The 19,012-nt window shown below is 39.8% G+C and overlaps 1 protein-coding gene across 1 annotated transcript; it reads right to left on the reverse strand.

Annotated features, from left to right (window-relative positions):
* Window positions 1–832: 832 nt before the first annotated feature.
* On the reverse strand, window positions 833–18,177 carry Arhgdib (Rho GDP dissociation inhibitor beta). Its single transcript, XM_076852698.1, has 6 exons — window positions 18,042–18,177; window positions 8,428–8,611; window positions 7,725–7,808; window positions 5,604–5,680; window positions 3,134–3,197; window positions 833–1,510 (listed from the first exon to the last, which is right to left on the reverse strand). Exons 2-6 carry the CDS (start codon window positions 8,603–8,605, stop codon window positions 1,311–1,313), a joined length of 603 nt encoding a protein of 200 aa, XP_076708813.1. The 5' UTR covers window positions 8,606–8,611; window positions 18,042–18,177; the 3' UTR covers window positions 833–1,310.
* Window positions 18,178–19,012: the final 835 nt, after the last annotated feature.

Below are 19,012 nucleotides of genomic sequence, written 5' to 3' on the forward strand. Positions count from 1 at the left end.
CCAATTCAGGGCAGCCCACTCTGTGGTTAACTCGCTGTGCTCTGGGAACTTTGCAGCTGGCTCTAGGGGAACCTTCAACTTCTGAGATAAATGACGGTGTTTAGTGACAGGGCCTCAGAATATAACCAATCAGAGTCTGACAGGTTCATTTGAATAAAAAATTTAAGTACTCTATGCCAGGTATTGCCCCAAGCATGAAGAACACAAAGATAACTATGGACCCACCCAAGCCTTCCCAGCTTAGGTTGTTCATGGGAGAGATGGACGCATAAAGAGATCATTTAAATATAAAATAGAAAGTGATAAAAAATAGAAAAATCCATAAAGTACCCTGGATAAATAATACCAGCAACACAAGAGAATGATTAGTCATTGAGAATTTCAGGAAGAAGGTAAAAATAATTGTGGGCAGAAAGGCATGCTGGGGCATGCTTGCAATAGTTCTTTCTACGATAAGCAAAGCATCCGAGTATTGGCTTCATTTTGTAGGTGACGGGAACCTACTGAAAAGTCCTAAGCATGAGAGAAACTATGTTTGGTTTGGCCCACAAGTGTCTATGGGAAATCCAAGATAAAATTTCCACAGGCCTTGTGATATATAGGTCTCAAGCTTAGGAGAAACTCCCATAAGTAAATATTATGAAAGAAATCAAATTCAAAGTTTTCACCATCTGTATTTGAACACTCATTACCCAATGTACTACAGTAATCCATTCCCAAGGATGTAAATACTCCCAGAACTATGGACCCCAACTCCATTCCTCAGGAAAACTGGAATGTGAACCCTTTGGTTACCATATTTGTTTGATAGAAGAAATCAGGGAAATGAGGGTCTCAGTCAGAACAAAAAGTAGTTGTTTTATTCTTACTCTCTTGTGTTGTTTACAGTATCTCCCACAAAAGAAGAACCCCAACTGGCAGGGCATGTGACAGGGCATTGAGCCAGCAGCAACCACCAAAGAATCCAGGAATTGGAATGAGCTACTACACCTAAGGCAAAAGGACTGTTCATGGTAGTTTGCCAATTTCCTGGCCTCTAGTTGCTCAGACAGGAAGAAGAGAGGGAAATGTTAAAGGAAATGGAGAACTTGAAAGAACTGGCTCTGACTGGGAGTCAGAGGAAGCAGGCAGGGTTAAAGCCTGAGTATTAAGCCTCAAGGGCAAGGGTGGGATGAGGTTCATCAATATGGAAAAGTGGGCTGTCTTGGAGAAGGAATCTAGCTGTGAACAGGAGGGAGGAGGGACAGGGTGCCCTTGTGACTAGGAGGATTCTGGGTGGCAAGGGGAGGTTGAGGGGTGGGCAGATGCACTCATTCTGTCCAATCCTTCTTAATGGACAGGTTCCACTCCCAGGTGAGGTGGTCTTGCTTGTCATCATCGGTGAAGAAGGACTTGTTGTGGTATGTGCCCCTGGCCAGCATGCCCTTGGGAGCCTCCTCAGTCGGGGTGAGGAATTCATACTCTTCTGGCCGAGGCCCATAGCTGCCAACCATAAATGTTGCTTTATCCACTAGGAAGAAAGAAAAGTTCATGAGGGTAAGAGTCTGCTAGAAGAAAAACACACACTACAAATTAGGGAATTTGGTGCACAGCCTCTATTAGAGGAAGCCAAGAACAATAGTTTCCAAGCCTGGCTGAATGTCAGTTTTACCTGGAGCATCTTGTTTTTCTTCACATTTCTTTTTTATTAAAGGGACTTTATATAACAGTTTCCTTTGTCTCTCTCCCAAAGACTGTGGTTCAGTAACTGCTGTGGGTCCCAAGAATCAGTGTTTGATAAAAGCATCACGGCTCATTCTGATTATCAGGAAATTTGGGGAACCAGTGTCTTAAGTCTTTGGGAATCCAGGCTCTTTTTATGTAGCAGATTATACCATTTGAAAAACTTTAACAAGTTGAGATCTCAGGTCTGGTCTCAGCATTGCAACTACCTAAGTCACATAATGTTTTGGGCCTCTATTTCTCTATATAAAAATCTTTAAGGACTGTTATCTACAAGCTATCATTCTATGAACATATTAACTGGAGGATATATTACAACAGGTGGTGATCAGAATAGGCAGAATTCATGGATGCGATAATTGGATGGAAGGGAAAAATCGGCAAGTTGGTAAAAAATGAAGCATTGTGGCAAATGATGAAAACAGCTAAACAAATTTATTTATGGGTGAATAACTGGATTATAAAGTATAAATAAAGGTAAGGAGCTTGACAGGTAGTATATAACTGGCCCTTTAAGCATTACTATATTTGCAGGAACAGCTACAGACACATAATTTTCCTCTTGCCAAAGTGAATCAACATGGTTTCTATGCTAAAACGGAATAGGAAATTGAACTATTCATTCATGAAATCAGGAGTAGGAAAGTCCAATTAGTCTCTTACTGGTCAACAGTTTTCTCTGGGATTTGAGTAATTGATCGGTTCTGCTGTCAAGTGAATTTATCCACGTCTTCCTGCTCCATTGTTTGTTAATTTGTGGGATTAGCCTGTGCAGTACTGTTTCCCCCCTGTGAGGAAGAGAGTCTGGAGCAGAAAGGAACTGTGAAAGTGCTTCTGTCACCTTCCCATCTTTTCCTCTGAACCCATATTAATCAAAGAAAACTGAAGGCGAGTTCCTGATGCATGTCAAGAATAACAACAGAATAAATAACATGGTTATACTATTTTTTTCACTTAGATAGCTTTTCTCAACCCTAGAAAGATTTTTTTTTCCCTTTTCTTTGTTAGAAAATTGAACACTGCCATCCACGATCCTGCTCTCAACACACATAGGCCTTTCCTGTCTTGCATTTCTCTGACACTTGTGTTTTTCATCTAGGATTTTCTATTTTACTTTTGTGAGTATTTTTATGTCCTTTATCTCATGCAAACATAATTTGGTTACTTTTCCCATATGAATAATGGAGCTGAATTCCAGAGGCTGAGTGCTGAAGGTCAATGGCTGACCCTATCTAAACTAGATATCCCAAATGTTGACCTTGCCAATAATGCCTAGGTCAGAGGTATTGTGTGCCTTTTCATAGGGCGGGCCTCCACAGCTTTTCTCAGATTCTTATAAGAGTCTATTACTAAAATTTGTTAATAATCAGAGAGAAGCAGATTGAGATAGTATAAAGTCTGGATTCCTTACCTTTAAGCCCAGTCCTATAGGTGTGCTGGACATACTTCAGGCCTGACACGATATCCTTGTTCACCTGTTAGTGGGAAGGATCCAAAATTCCATTCTTTAATTCATATTGAAAACAGGCTTTCACTTTTCCTCCTCTTTCTCACTGATCCTGCCTAGCTGTCTTCTCTGAGGATGAAAAAACTAAAGGTTTAATCAGAACGAGTATTCCTATAATTACTTAGTGTGATTGCAAGGCAGAAGTTGGAGAGAAGAGATCGAAAGATTCAAAGTTGCCAATCCAATTTTAAGCATTAAATACTGTCACTTTTATTGTTTTGGAGGAGAGGGGTGGTTAATTAAAACATTGTTCCATTATTCTTCATCATATTCCTCCTTCCTCAATAGTCTAATAGTCTTGAGCTCCCCTTCCTCAATAATACAGCCAAAAGGAAAGGTCTCAGGAAAGGTTATGAAAATACCAATGGGAAACATTTTGTAAATATCTTAAAACCATCACCTCAGAGTGACCCACTTAGCATATGAAAAACAAATGACAAGGAGAAAAGTGGTAATGGAAAACCAGGTCTGGGAGATGGTCATGATCATCATTTAACTGAGTCTGGAGTGGGAGTGAGATGATGGGCTACATGGACTCATCCTTTCCTGTAAGTAATGGAGGAAGTCCACTTGCATCAGGCAAGCATTTGGGGTGTCCGTCCTTGTCAGGTGTTGTCTGAGATACTGCCGCTTTCCCCAAGACTTTCAAAGAAAATTCCCTAAAGCAGAATGAAAATATAGACAGCCCAGCACTTTGTTTTTCCATGACTCATTTTACCTGGGACTGAACTGGGTTGTCTGTTAATTTCATACAGTGGTCATGTCTATACAAACAAATCAGAGTGGACATTGAGTCATTAGCCAGAGGGCTTGGGTAACAAGTGACATGAAGAATTAAGATCTCATCAAATAATTTTCCCCAACAATAATTATGGCTCCCTCCACGTGTTGGCTACTATAGTTTCACCACTAGAACCACAGTAGGCCACGTTTTTAGAGTGTTATAAAGTTCAGGCCAAAATAAATAAATAAATAAATAAATAATAGAAGAACCTTGAGAGCAACTGACAGAATGAAAGAGGATTTTAGGATGTGTTAGTGGTATTATACACGCAGATTTCCTTGGAAATCTTTCAAGAGACTTCAGTAAAGATCTAAATTGCTTTTCAATTGTTTTCAAATTTGATCTGGTATTTCCTGTAACTGTAGCTTCATGCTGGGACAGACCACAGGCAGGTTTTGTGTGGGTCACACAGAGCCTTTTTTTTTTTTTTAATTAAAAAAATTTTTTAATGGTAGACTCTGACCAGAGAGTAGTTTTTCTCCTATTAGGGAAAAGGGCAATCTTTACCTGCCATATTTTCATTTGCTGGAAAACTGGCTTACTAAATTGACAATGCAATAGCATAAATGATTAAAAATTGCACTGGTGTGTAACTCATTCTAGGTGTTTTGAATACAATGCTTTATCAAACCTCCAGGTGCTCTAGTAATAAATAATATGACAGGAAACAGAAATCCACAGTTCAGTGCCAATTACAGAGTACAGGTCAAGAAAAATATTTCCCAAATGAAATAATTCTCAGGCATATTTGTATTGGTGGAGAGTAATCTTCATTCACCCTGAATAGTATCCTGTACCTAGGGGGAAAGAAAGGCCCAGAATGCAAGTAGAGAGAGCAGATGAAGTCTTGGTGGAGCCCAGTCCCTGGAGAATATGACTGAGCGGGGAATACAGGGCAGCCAAGGCAAACACAGACTATGAAGCCAAACAGTGCATTTCTGACTTATTTGTTTTCAGAGTCAAGGCTATTTTTCTGGTGTTTGTGGTTCCTCGTTGGAATTTATGCTCTATTCATTAGGTGTCAGTTCATCCCTTATTTAGTTTTGCTCATACTTGGTCACATGCTCTGCAACTGCAATGGCAATTTTCAGATATTTAGCAAAGAAAACACTTTCTAGATTTGTCTCATTATTGAGCTATTAGAGCTAAGGCTTTATCTATTCCATTTTCCTATCTGTTGATCCACTTATTTGTCTTTTTTCTCATTATAGATACCATTTAGAGAGCTTTGTGTGAAATATTGGGAAAAAAGGTATACAATTTCACCCTGCCTCGAGGAGCTTAGGTTGCGCAAGGAAGAAATGTCACAAATAGTACAGTGTGTAGCAGCATGCAGCTCATGGGGGTGTGAGGAGTTCATAGAGTGAGGGAACCTTTGGCTTCAAAGCATCCTGGCTACAAAAAGGCATGAAGCTAGGGTGGGTCTAGACAGGTAGGGCTCAGAGCTGAGAAGAGAACTTTCCAGAGCCAGGTCAGGAGATAGAGTGGGAGACAAACAAAAAGTGTGCCAATGTGATAATGCAAGGAATTTAGTAATTGATTATAGGGATGATTAAAACCCTGTAGAAATACACAGGGAAAGATACTTACTTTGAAGTTGATTTTGACTCTGTATTCAATACCTTCCTTCAGCACAAAGGTTTCTTTTTTGAGGGCTTCAAGATCCCCTATGAAAAAAGATTTAGAAGGAATTTAGTCTCCTCAAAAGCAGCTGCAGAAAGAGATGAATGAATCTAAGCATCAGAGCCATTTGTGGGGCCTATTGGAGCATCATGATCCACAGGGACCTGAGTTTCAAAGAGCATTTGAGATCCATTCCTGTGCAAAATTCTTCAGTTACAGAAGAATCTTGGTGAAGACTTTCCCTCTGAGTTTAATGACGATGCTAAATATATATAATGTTATCAGTAATGAGTTATAAAGATAATTTTTCCCAAATATTTTTACTTCAACTGATGAAGGTAAATCCTTTCTAATTGTCAATAATAAAATATTTAAACCATCACAGAGAAAATCTGAGTCATCTTTTATTCTATTGAAAGTTGATAAACATGTATGTAATCTGACCTAGAGATGATTAAAAGACTTGCTCCTACCCCTCAAATAAAGATGTAAGAAAAATATGTTCATGTAAGCTATGTGTCTTTATGGATTTGGTAATGTGTGTGGCATTTTCTAGCTTTTAAAAACTGCTTCTTTTGATTCTTTTTTATCATTCTAAATAGATATTCACTTTGGCAATTGCTATTGTATTTGCTTTTATAATCTCATTTTTCTTTAAGGAAGAGCACTTAAGTTGTAAATGTTTCAGGCTTCAAATAACTGGAATCTGTCCCTAATACCTGTACTCTGGTTAAGGAGGTAACTGTGCTGTGTTCTTTTCCTGAGGTATAATTTGACATTCAGGTTGTGTGTGTGTGTGTGTGTGAGTGTGTGGGTGTGTGTGTTGTACAGCTCTGTGTGTGTACTTCATTATAAAAAGTATAATACCTCTGCCATGCAGATCAGCAGCTTCCTCATAATAGGAAACCAAATTTGGGTCTTTGCAGGAAAAGGGGACAGAGACCAAACTTCCTCTGCAAAATCATCAGGCCCTCTTGATCAGCTTCCCTTAGTGCTAGCTCAGACTTTATCTTGCAAAGTGACCGTTGTACCTGGTAACATTGCATAATTTTGTACAGGAAGAGGTCTGAGTCCTGGTGAGAGACAGCAAGTTTCTCGGGGAGAGATGCTGTAGCCTGGAGGTCATTGCATGTGCCTGTGGGTCTGCTCTAATGGTTTCAGTTGAACAGGAAGTGTCTTCTCAGCCTCTGATTTCCTCCTTCTGACAAAACAGTCCATATAAGGTAAAGAGTCCATCTGTCCTGTCAGAGGGAAGTTCCTCGCTGCCAAGCCCACTGTTCCAGAGTCTTGCTTTGCTTTGCCTCACCAGAGTCCAAATTTTGAATATGGCAGTAATTTCTTTTTCATCCAAGATCTGCCTTTAATGCCTCCGGTGTCTGGTTCTGGGACCTTTGCTCATCGCCCCCCGGGTGCCCTTTTCCCTCTTCACACTCAGCTTGCCAATCTCTCCCCATCTCCTCAAGACCTCAGACTCAGAAAAGGACTGGACCCTTAGTATCAACTGGTGAAAGAAAGTCACCTCTTTATTTGTATTTTATATTTTGCAGGAAACTGCTGATATAACAAGAACGAAAACCCTAAGCTTGATTATAAAGTATTTAACAGTGGGATTTCTAGCTCTGTTCAGGAGGCCTTGGTGAGGTCTTCACCTTCAGGTAATTTTTATTGCTGATGTAACATTAATACTTTCTTTGGTGTTTAGATTGTGTAAACATTACAACTCCAGAAGCATACAGCTTGCTTCTTAATATTTCCATCTGTAGTCTTTCTTAAATGAATACTAATTTTCCTGTTATCATGGGGAAATAAACATCTGAAGTAAATATCATACAAGGAACTACATCAAGGGTCTCTGTCTACCCCCAACTCCTTCAGTTAAACTGAGTTAAAGTTTGGGTTCTTTTTTTTCATCAAACATGGTAAATATTGTGTATTCTACCAGTATTGATCTACGAACTGGTCCCTAGCATGTATATCTCTGGGAGTCACCTCACTAGGATCTTTTTCAACAAGGACAGGGAACAAAGACTAGATTTTCCCTGTGGTATTTTAGGTTCTTCTGAACAATACAGATATATGTCCACTTACCGGTAAGATCCATAGTGATTGGTCCTGGTGCACTGTCACAAACCAGGGTAAGTCGGGTAACAGTGACATTGGGGACTGTTGGGTCTGCAAGATTAAAAAAAAAAAAAAAGATAAGCACAGAGAAGAGATATGTGTATAGTGTGTGTGCATTTCAAACAGAAGATACCAAAATAAAGAGAAAAATGGTTCTCTATCTGGAGAAGTAGAAGTGACAGATTCACCATGCTTGGTCTCGATAGCCTTATAAATTGCAGTGATACTAGTTCTGCTCCAGGCATTGCGGGCTCATCTTAAAGAACAACATCGTGTATTTCCCGAGTGGCTGTAGGTCAGCTGTTCTGCCCATTGGGCATTGCATGTTCATGTCTTTGGGCCCTGTCAAATCCTGTCATTATGTATGTGGAGGAGATGAATGGTCAGGAAAGGACTGAGCAAGGGAAAGAGAGAAAATGTGAGAGATAATGGAGAGAGGGGAATGCAATTCTAAGTGGGAGTCTGGAATTCTTTCTAAATCCTCTCTATATGTGATTTTTTACTGATCTCATTGCTGATTTGCATCCTATCTCCTGTCCTGTATAAATCGTGCCTCACCCACCTAACCCTGCAGGAAGTTGGTCCTCTTTCCTTTGCCTCTGCTCTTGAGTGGCTGCAGTGCATGTCCCACCTGAGGCCATCCACCTGCCCCCTCCCTATGCACACACACCTGCTATCACAGGACCATCTCCCAGCAGCGTTTTCTTGTACTTAGTTAAACTTTCATCATCTTTATCCATCTCCTGAAGCTCCTTCAGGGATTTCTGAGGTGGAGGCTTATAATTGAGCTTGCTGTCTAGCTCATCGTCACCATCATCCAGCTGTGGCTCTGGGTCCTTTTCAGTCATCTTGATCTAGAAGAGAGAAGATGAAAGTCCTTTAGCCAAAGCCAGTGGATATGGAAGATGTTTGAGAAGCTGCTGCTAGCACCTTCCTTGTCCTAGTGGACCTCTGCAATTAGCAGCGATTTTCCAGATTTGTTCCTAAAATATAAAATACAACAATACAATATAAAATCCTAACTCATTATGTTTCATAAATAAGAAGAGATTGTATTCTAGTCATTTCTCTGACCCTCCTGATTTTTCTTTACTGCAAAGAGTTTCTCCTATTCATTGAATACAACTGTCAAGAAAGAAATAAGTGATCTGTGAACAATCTAATACAACTGAAGAAAACATAGCACAAATGTTCCCCTAATAATAATAAATAGCCTGATTCAAATAGTTACAGGAATGACCAGTCTTTCCAATCCAGATGGGCTTTCTAGTGTCAAAGTTCCCTGTATGCACACCTGCAGTTACAGTGATTTAAAGAGATAGGCAGAGTACCCACCAAAGAAATGGTTGGCTTCTTCCCATTAACTAACTCTTTCCTGAAAGCCTGCAACACTCAAAGGTGACTCATGAGGAACTGTGGACCTTTATAATACCTGCTTGAAGGGTATGGATAGTTCCCCGCTCCCCAGCATTGTTAATAAGTCTTGAGAACGGGCACCAGGTTCTATGTTTTTCTTAAATCTCCAACAACATTTGGACAGTTCAAGCATTATGTACATTTTCACAGATTGACTCATCAGGTTTTAGATATAAGCCCTTCTGTTCTTTTTACTTGCCACAAAATAGCCAAGCTGTCTTGAATTCCCCTGGACAAAATTTTAAGTGTAAGTTTGTTTTTAGTACCCATCCATTTGCCTTCCCTTTCCTGACCCACTTACCCTTAAGTCCTTCCCTGGCCTCCCCAAGTTTCCAGTGATTTTCTCTAAGACCCCATCTGGGTAGACCCTGGAATGTTTCTTCCTTTATCATTTCTTACATTGACTTGTTTTGTGTTAAAACACTAAAAGAATACCTACTAAACTATGTGTGGGTGTTAATGCCTAAGAGCATATGTAGTCACAGATTTTCAGAGCTGACATGAATCTTAGAGGTGATCTATTCTATCCTATCATTAAAAAAAAATAATTGAGATCCAGAAGCTGGATGTGAGCTTCCATGTCCTCAATAAGAGGAAAAATTCCTGCTGGAAGAACTTAAGGGCCTCTGAGTGGTGGCAAGATATCTGGTTGTCGGGGAGATAGTGGGCAAGGAAATCTGGCTTCCTTCAGTTATCTGGAGGGAAACTCACTTCCAGCCTGTGGGTAAAGCCTTCATTCCTCTTAAGGAACACACTCTAAAATTGTATCCATCACATCTTACCTGAGAGACACTGCAAATCTCTTTGTAAAGTTCTTGAAAGTGAAAATATTTTCATCCAAAATCAGTTGTGGTTTTGAATTTCAATGTCACTGTCATTGGCAATGGGAAGAAAGATAATTTGGAAGTGAGGCCAACAAAATCAATTTCAACAGAACAAAAAGAAAGAGGAAGGAATGAAGGAATGAATGAATGAAGGAAGGAAGGAAGGGAAGAAGGAAGGAAGGAAGGAAGGAAGAGAAGTCAAATACTAGGAACCTAGATTAGTTCTGAAAGGAGCGTTGAAATGCCAGGTCCACTTCCTGTAGGAAGGAAACGTGTAGGCCTGTTCCCATGGCAACTCCAGTCTCAACTGAAGAGCAAGCATCACTCAAACCTGAGCCTCCAGATACCAACAGAAAAACATAGTGACTAATCCAACTCATATTCCAAGCTACACTCAGGGTTGGAAAAAGAAGAAGGAGGAGGAGGAAGAGGAAGAGGAGGAGAAGGAGAAAGAGAAGGAGAAGGAGGAGAAGGAGAAGGAGAAGGAGAAGAATGCAGTGCGTGGACATTGTAGTTGTGGTAGTTTAAGGATAATCGATCATTAAGGGGCAGATGAAGAACAAACCAGATAAGACTATTCAGATGAGACAGATTCACTTCTGGTGGCCTAGGAGACTAACAGCTAACCCAGTGGAGGCCACAGGATAAGTCTGCTGACAGGGCATCAGGAAAGCTATTTATAGTAAAGAGGGCAACTCAGCTGCCATGGATAGGCCTTTCTGGAATATATTACTTACTTCTAACAAGTCACTGCTTGAAGCCCGACTATCAGATGGTGACATTACATTAAATAGCTTAAGGTGACTTCACTAACCTGCAGGGAATTGAAATTCTGCAGCCTCAGATCTCAGTTTTGAAGGGAGTATGAAGGAGGGGTAGTGGGGAGAGACAGAGATAGATATAGATCTGGTCTAGTGTGATAGATTGGGTCTAGTGGAATATTTGCTAACTGTGAGACCATTGGAAAGTCAATGCATCTATTATTAAATCTAATATTTTGGCAGTTCTGCATTTTCCTGATTCATTGCAAACATAATTGTTTCATAAAGATGAGAAGTCATTTTTTTCAAAGACATTGAAGAATAAAGGGTAATGAGGGGTTACTGTATGAACTTGGTACTGTCAAGAGGAGGAAATTTGGGACCACATTTTAAAATAATTTGGTCTAATTATAGCATAAGAAAAAGAAATATGAGGCCATGTGATCCAAAACTAGCTTACTGTGGAAAGCTGATTAGAAAAACATGAAAATGTATTAATACAACAAATAAAAAACTGGAAAAGCAGTTCTTGGAGAAAGGCTTTTGAAACAAAATTGAGATCACAACTAGTTGGTAAGCACCTCTTGTTTCCAAGACATTGCACTTTAGCACATACTGATGTTTATGATACTTGCTAGAGTGGAGGAGCTGAAAGCTGAGCTATCCAACCATACTGAAAAGGCCCTCTTGGTTTGATTGATGGTTCTTAATCTTTTTTGGGTATTATAGATCTCTAAAAATCTGATAAACATTATGGTCCTTATCTCAATGGAAAAAAAGAACAAACTCATGAAATTGTTCAAATGATCCAGGGGTTATGGACTCTGAAGTCCTTCATAGACTTTACAGGAGCCCAAGTTCTCTAGATTAGGAGCATGACCTTGAAATGTAGCCCCCTGGAAACATGAAGCAGACAGTTGAGTGCTAGCAGGGAAGTTTTCTTCCCCAGGAGGTCCAGCCAGCTAGATCATTGGTACATACAGCCTCAAACTCATGATCATGTCCATCCACCCAAAATGTTGGATGTATAGAAGAAGACACGGTGACAACTGGGTCTTAGGGAGTGTAGCCATCACACCAGGCAAAAAACACAGGTGCCCATTGGAAGAATACTGTGGTCAACCTAACCTATTTATTTTGGATGATTTTCTCTTCATTAAATTTGCGTTATTATTGCACAAGTTTGGTTCTGGATCTCTGGTAGTAAATACTTGAGCAAATGTCCAACCCTTATGGATTTTATTCTCAGCTCAGGACTCAGGGAATTATATCACATATCTATGCTTTCTTTTCTAAACCTGTTTCTGCTGATTTTTCTTGATTTGTCAACTAAGTTACCAGAAATTTAATTATATTGTCTCACTCATGTAAATAAGAGAATATCTATTCTGTTTTATTATTTAACATTTAAGTAATTTCCACAAAGAGGCTACATTCAAAAATTTTATTAAATTTTATTTTTTCACAGTCCTTCTTTTCTTTCATCCAACATCCCTTTGCATAATAAAGGATACAATATAATAACAGTAGACCATTACTGAACTCTTATCATGAGCTCCTAATTTAGCAATTTAGTGGTAAGTGCTTTACATGCATTATTTCATTGTATCATCACTGGGTTGCAAGGCAGACTGTACAAAATTAGAATCTGGGACAGAAAAAATATTGAATATCTCAACTACATAAAAATTTTTAAATTTCTATTCATAAGATGACCCTAATAAGTAGTAAAAAGAGTTATGGCTTAAGCTGTCAGGATGAAATATTTGCAATAAATATATTTAACAAGAGATTAATATCTGGAATACATAAATACTTTCTAAAAACTAATTTAAAATTTATTTTGTATATTTAAGGTGTAAAGCATAATATTTTGAAATAAATGCAGATAGGGAAAACATTAGAGTCAGGCAAATTAATATCCATGTCACATGGTTATCCCCCACACCACCTTTGATCGCAGGAGAACCTAAAATATATTCTTTAACAAACATTATGAATAGAGTAGAAAAGCATAGTACAATATCATTATCTGTGGATAACCTTAATTCTCCCAAAGCCTAGTCATAAAAAGTATTTGGTTTAACAATGATTTCCCAAACAATATGTCTCTATATTTAATGAGAAAGATTTTCCCTTTATAGCCTCTCATTTTACAGATGTTTGCTGAAGTAAGATTAGGAGTTTTATGCAAATTCAACAGGTTGATTTCCAGTTCCATCATCTAAAGAACAACTGATTTTATTATTGATATTAATAAATGCTTCCTTAAGTATTACCTCATTTAGTTCTCATGACAATTCTATGTGTATCTTTATTCTCTTACAGATCAGGAAACTAAAATTCAGGTTAAATCACTGCCCAAGAAGATAGATCATGTAAGGGACAGAATTAATGTCTGAGACTAGGTTTTCTGACTTGTAGGCACTATGGTTTGCTGCTTCAATTGTCTTGACTAAGAAGTCCTGGTAAAATTAGAGCTTGTTAGTCTTCTTGGGAATCTACCTGGGGGTGCACAAGCAGGGGTAAATATTTCTTTGCAAACTCTGCAGGAACAGCTTTAACAAAGCAGGGAAGTGTCAATATTGAGATGGTTTCAGTGCAACTATATTCCTGCGTTGCCTACTGCAAGTTTCTTAACCTCTCTGGGTCCCCAGTTTTGTGCTCTGCAAAGTTAAATTGTTGCATTAGAAGATCCAGCGACCCCTTCTTAATTCAATGGCCCTCAAGCTCCCTAGTTTAAAGAACAATGTGAAATTAGAAAAGAAAAGTGGAAGTGAAGAGGTTGTGGAGAACCCAGCCCATCAGTGTAGAATATTCTGATTCTGGTTGGGCTTTTCTTACTTTCCTCACCCACTCCTCCACAAAGTGGGGTTGGTTTTTGTGTGTTTGTTTTCGACTTTGGTTCTTTACCCACAAAAAGTGAAATGGAGAATTAGTAGAATATATGTTTAATGAGGCTGATGTGAGCTCTGTTAGGCCCCAAAGCACACATGGCTCTCTGTCACCAGACATCTCTATTCCACACAGGCTGACACAGGTGGATTTTCACTGTGGCATCCTCTCCCCCCTCCCCCATGTCTGCCATTCAGCAAAGCAATATCAAGTTTTAGATGTGATGAGTTGGGGATTTAATCTTTTCAGGCTCCATTAAAATGATAAATTGAATCAGGATGCTCATGGCATGCATATAACCTAATAAAAACTGATGTTTTACAGTGAAAATGTGAAGACACTGGAAGCCAAACACATTTGAGCATATACCTGATCTAAGGATGGAGCACACTTGTCTGGTCTATTAACACAGCTCCAGGTGAGTTGAGGTAAACTCCTGGGTTCACATGAAACAAATCACCTGGGTAACTTAGAGAAGCATGACCTTCGTATGTGATGGAACACAGACTTAGAGTCGGGTGGACCATGGATCTAAAACCTGGCTCTGACTTATTACAGGACTTATGTAAGTTATTAACCACAGTAAGCCTCAATTTTACCACCAGCAAAGTAGGAATAATAATCCTTCCTTGTCACTTTGAAGGGTTGGAGAAAACAAGGAAATTCTAGGACTGTACTGGTCTATGGTAGATGCTCAACAAATATTAATTCTCTTTTCTTCTCTATTCCCCTGCCCCGATGCTGTTTTGTGGCATAGCTTCAGTGATGCTGGGAACTGATGGCCTGAGTACCAAAGGCTTTTACCCCAGACAGAAGCTGACCAAGTCCATACCTTCCTCTTCAAAACCAGATTCTGCTTCTTTGAGCAGTGGGGGAGAGGCAAGAACTTATGGGCATTGCAAGGACTGTTTATAAACAGAATCAAACTTAAAATTGGACTATAACTATTCTTTTTTCTTTTGAAAACTTCCACATAATTTAATTTTAGATTTCATTTATTGTTCCCTTGCCTAATTGAAGCCAGAAGTCACTCTGAATGATCTGAATGATGAGAAACATCAGTGGACTTCAGCATCAGCCAATGGAAACAATTCCTTAGGGCACTGGAGCAACACTCAAGTCCTCCCAAAGCTGGGTCTGTTGGAGTGTGCTATGCTAGATTATGCATCTAGACACATAGATCAGAGGTGGTGTTTTTTTTGTTTTGTTTTGTTTTGTTTTGTTTTGGTACAGGGGATTGAACTCGGGCACTGAGCCACTGAGCCACATCCTCAGCCCTAATTTGTATTTTATTTAGAGACAGGGTCTCACTGCTTTGCTTAGTGCCTAGTTGTTGCTGAGGCTGGGTTTGGACACGGAATCCTCCTGCTTCAGCCTCCTGAGCTGCTGGAATTACAGGCATGTGCCACCCTGCCCAGCTAGACCAGAGTTTTAAAATATGAGGTGGAAAAGGAAAAGATAAGAGACATAGAGAGGGAAGAGGCAGAGTGAGAGAGAGATGAGGAAGGGAGAGGAAGGATAGGAAGGAGAGGGAGAGAGAGAGAGAGAAGGGGAGTGGCCAGAGAGGAGAGAGATGTGGAAGTACCAGAAGTAGGGGATTTCCATCAGAGAAGTTTCTACACAAGTCTCAGAATGCTCGTTAACATGGTATCTCCACCCTGTATTGGCTAGGTTATGTCTTCCCCCAAATCTGGGACTACAGGTCTAGAGCAAGCAGGTCACCAGAGAGCTGGACCATCTCGGAAAGAGTGTCACCATTTCAGAGCTGGTCCAGGATTTGACTGCTCTGCTGCCTGCCTGGCAATTTGGTGCATTTGAGAGTTTCAAATCTGTTATTACTAAGGACACCAGAAGGTGCTGGGTTCTGGAGTCCACCCTGGCCTCTCAGGGTTTCCAGTGATATGGGGGACTCCCTCTGTTCTCTGTGCTCTCATTAGCTCAGCCCCATGAACAGCCAGACCTTCAAAACTGGATAAGAAGAAGCACAGCAGTGTCTGAGAGGAGCTCACCTCATTAGATGCAATACACTTTATAATGAATCCAGATGAGGCTACAAGTTTATAGAAGTAGAATTAACATTCTTCTTTGTGAGAGAAACCGTAGATTATTTCTTTCTGAGTGTTCATAATATGCTCTTCTTTTAACCTGGCCTTTCTTTTTTTGCAGAAGGAGTGAGAACTAATAGAACCATTAAGCATTTCTGAATTCCCACCATGTGAAGTCACTCTTTCATGAGTTTTATTTTAAATCATCCTTTTAAAAAATGATGGATTAAGGAAGCCACTACTAGGCAAAAGTTTATCTACTTCAATGACTCAATATATTCACGGAAGTTTTAAATTAAGCAAGAAATGTTACTATTCAAAAACAATTTTTTATGACCTTGTGTACTGAGAGTACCAGACCCTTGGAGGAAAACCAAATGAATTTTACCAGGTCTGGCTGTATGGAAAGATGGATGTTGAAGATGTTTCAGAAGCAATAAAACCCAGGGCCTGCCTCTGTAGGTCTCCAACATCCTAGGTAACGGTGGTAACATTATCTAGGAACAGGGACACTCAGAACATGGAATTAGAGAAAACTATTCCACTGGATATTTCTAAATGCTGTTCTGAGATATTGTAGCTATTGACTTTTGTTTTCTTTTCTTTTTGGTACCATTATGTGACTTTAGTGAAGCCATGTCTGAACATGTCTGAGCCTTAATATTCTTCCCCTGTCCTCTCAGGATAATAATTTGAATATACCTAATACTAGGCCTGGCACATAAAAGGTACTGAACAAGCATTGGTTCTCTTTTCTATCTGCTTCATTTTTATTCCCAGGGCTTGTCTCTTCCTGTTAAAGTTTCTAATATATTGTGTTCCCATAAACTTCTCTCAGAATAACTTTGCTGTTCTGAGCTCCCAGGGAAGACAGAATCTTAATGTTGCTCAGTGCAAATTTCCCTAGGGACAAACACTCATGTTCTCCAAAACAAGGAAGGACTAAATTCCAGTTCCTGAAAGATGTTGGCCAGAGATTGGTTGGCTAATACACGGTTATTCCTCATGGGTTTGATCTGCCCAGCATAGAAGGACAATGAATTGTTCTGTTCTCTGAAGTACACACATCTCACAAAATAATAAGTTGGTCTTGTTACTAAATCTGTGCTATATTTGGTATTAGGAAGGACATTTTCTTATAAATTGAACAAAAGGAAAAGGCAAGGTTAATGACATCCTTGGTGACTGGACCTCCACCCAACAGGTCACCACAAAACCCTTGATTTCCCTTGCTTGATCATCCCTGCAATGAAGACTCAGGATGAAAGACCTCCTTGCAATGGCTCTTGGTGACCATGTGAAGACCACCAAGTAAGGGTCTACCTCCCTCACCCTGAATGAAGAACTGCTCAGGGTTCATCAGATACCTGCAACAAGTTACCCTAAGTCTAGAGTTCCATCATGGACTGTATTTATAGAACATGCCACCTGAAAAGTTGGGAAGAACGTACTCAAGGTCAGGTCTAGCACTTCTAACGGCAGCCAAACTTGAGACCTTCACAGTTTGAAGAGACCAAGGTCCGCTGTCATAGCCAGGCCCACTTGAATTCTTTTAGAACCTGTTTCTTTAATACATTGCTTGGCATCTTCCATGTTTGCTTTGAGTTCTCTCCAAAGTAAGGGGCTATTTTATTTTTGGCAATAACAGTAAACATCTCTCTGCCCATCCCTCTACAGGAATTTAACCCACAGTTTTTGTTACTGGTAGAAATTCTATCACTGTGTGACAGACGAGTAAGTAAGTGTGTTCTACGGCACTTCCCCTTGTACCCTAAGGGAGGACTTCATTGTGCATTTCTCTCATACCGCCAGTCAGATCTTTAATGGAAAACAGTTTAGTGTTTGACAGCTCTGAACCATTTTTTTTTCTTTCTCTTTTCAACCAGTTTCTTTACACTGTCTGCTTAAAAACAGGAAACCACACATCTCCACCCCAGCACAGCCCACCTTCCACCAATAGTCCATATCAGTTTGTATCTACAGGCTTTCGGTTTCTGAGCTTGGCCAAATGCCTGCTCCTGCCTTGCAGGAGACTCCTCCAGGCACTCCCCAGCAGGTATCTTCATGGCCCTTCTCCAGAACATTCAGGATTGCATCTCCCCTCCCTCCACAACTGTCTCCCCTGAGTCATCCTTACCACTCCTGCTCTGACTTCCTCTTCTCTGCAGAACTGTTTCAGCAGCTTCTTTAGCGCTTTCTTATTATAAAGTTTGTGTTAAAAAAGAATGCCGCCCCCAAGCCCTCCCAAAATCTAACTGTGGAGGGCAGTGGGTTAACTCAGTGACTTCCTACATCGCTCTGCACCCACCTGTAGCCTCCCCACCCCGAGGCATTTCAACTCACATTCAGTGCTTCACGTCTCTGTCCGGGGTGCCTCTGTCTCTCAACTCTGACTTCTGAGTACTGGCAGTTAAAACAGGAAGGAAGTTAGTGAGAAAAAAAAAAAAGTGTTTTAAACCTACTTGAAGAGGAAACCCTGGGCTGTCTCAAATCCTGTTCCTTTGCACTGCCTATCTCTTGATCAGCCAACTCTGAGCAGCATTCTTGCCAATTAATGGCACATGTGGGAGCCCATGTGACCTGATATGCATGAATGTACATGCAAGGGGATGGAGCCTATAGCAACGAGAATTATGAATACTTGTGCAGATATGTCTAAAAATCAAGTCACTCCAGTGCTTAAGCTTAGTGAGGCAAGCAGTCTAAAACCAGCAGTAATGAATTCAAATAGCTTTACTTTGTTTCACCAACTTCTGTTCCTCCTAGGTGCCTGCCAGCTTCTTCATCAGCCAGCCATGTTGAAAGTGTGCTGGCAGTGAACGCAGAGTGGAAATTATGAATGTTAAGTGCATATACTTGGTGCTAAATTTAAAAAATTGTCCTCAAATAAATTTTTGGAGTTTTATAGGTTATAATTTCAAGATGTAGCTTCATATTGCACCACAAACAATAAAGTGTTGTTTGTTTTAGTTTTTTTTCCCTAATTTTTCCTTCAAATTAAACAAAAGCTGAAGCACTCCCTTTGATCAAAACTAGGGATGCAGATTACAAAATAAAATGTGACTTCATTAATTCATAGGGTTCTAACTCAGAATCTGGGACAATTTCACAAGTGCTAAATTTGGTTTTATACCATATCTGAGGAAATGATTTATGAGACAAATAAATGGGAACAAGTTGCCAAGAACATATTTAAATCATGTGAGGAAAAAAACAGTTTTTAAGCACCCAAATCATACTTATTCTATGATATTGTCAATAATAAATGCTTATTTGTACTAATTTTAATATTTGCTATTTATATGTTTAGAACT

This window comes from Callospermophilus lateralis, chromosome 4 (genome assembly GCF_048772815.1).
Source record: "Callospermophilus lateralis isolate mCalLat2 chromosome 4, mCalLat2.hap1, whole genome shotgun sequence".
Classification (NCBI taxonomy): Eukaryota; Metazoa; Chordata; class Mammalia; order Rodentia; family Sciuridae; genus Callospermophilus; species Callospermophilus lateralis.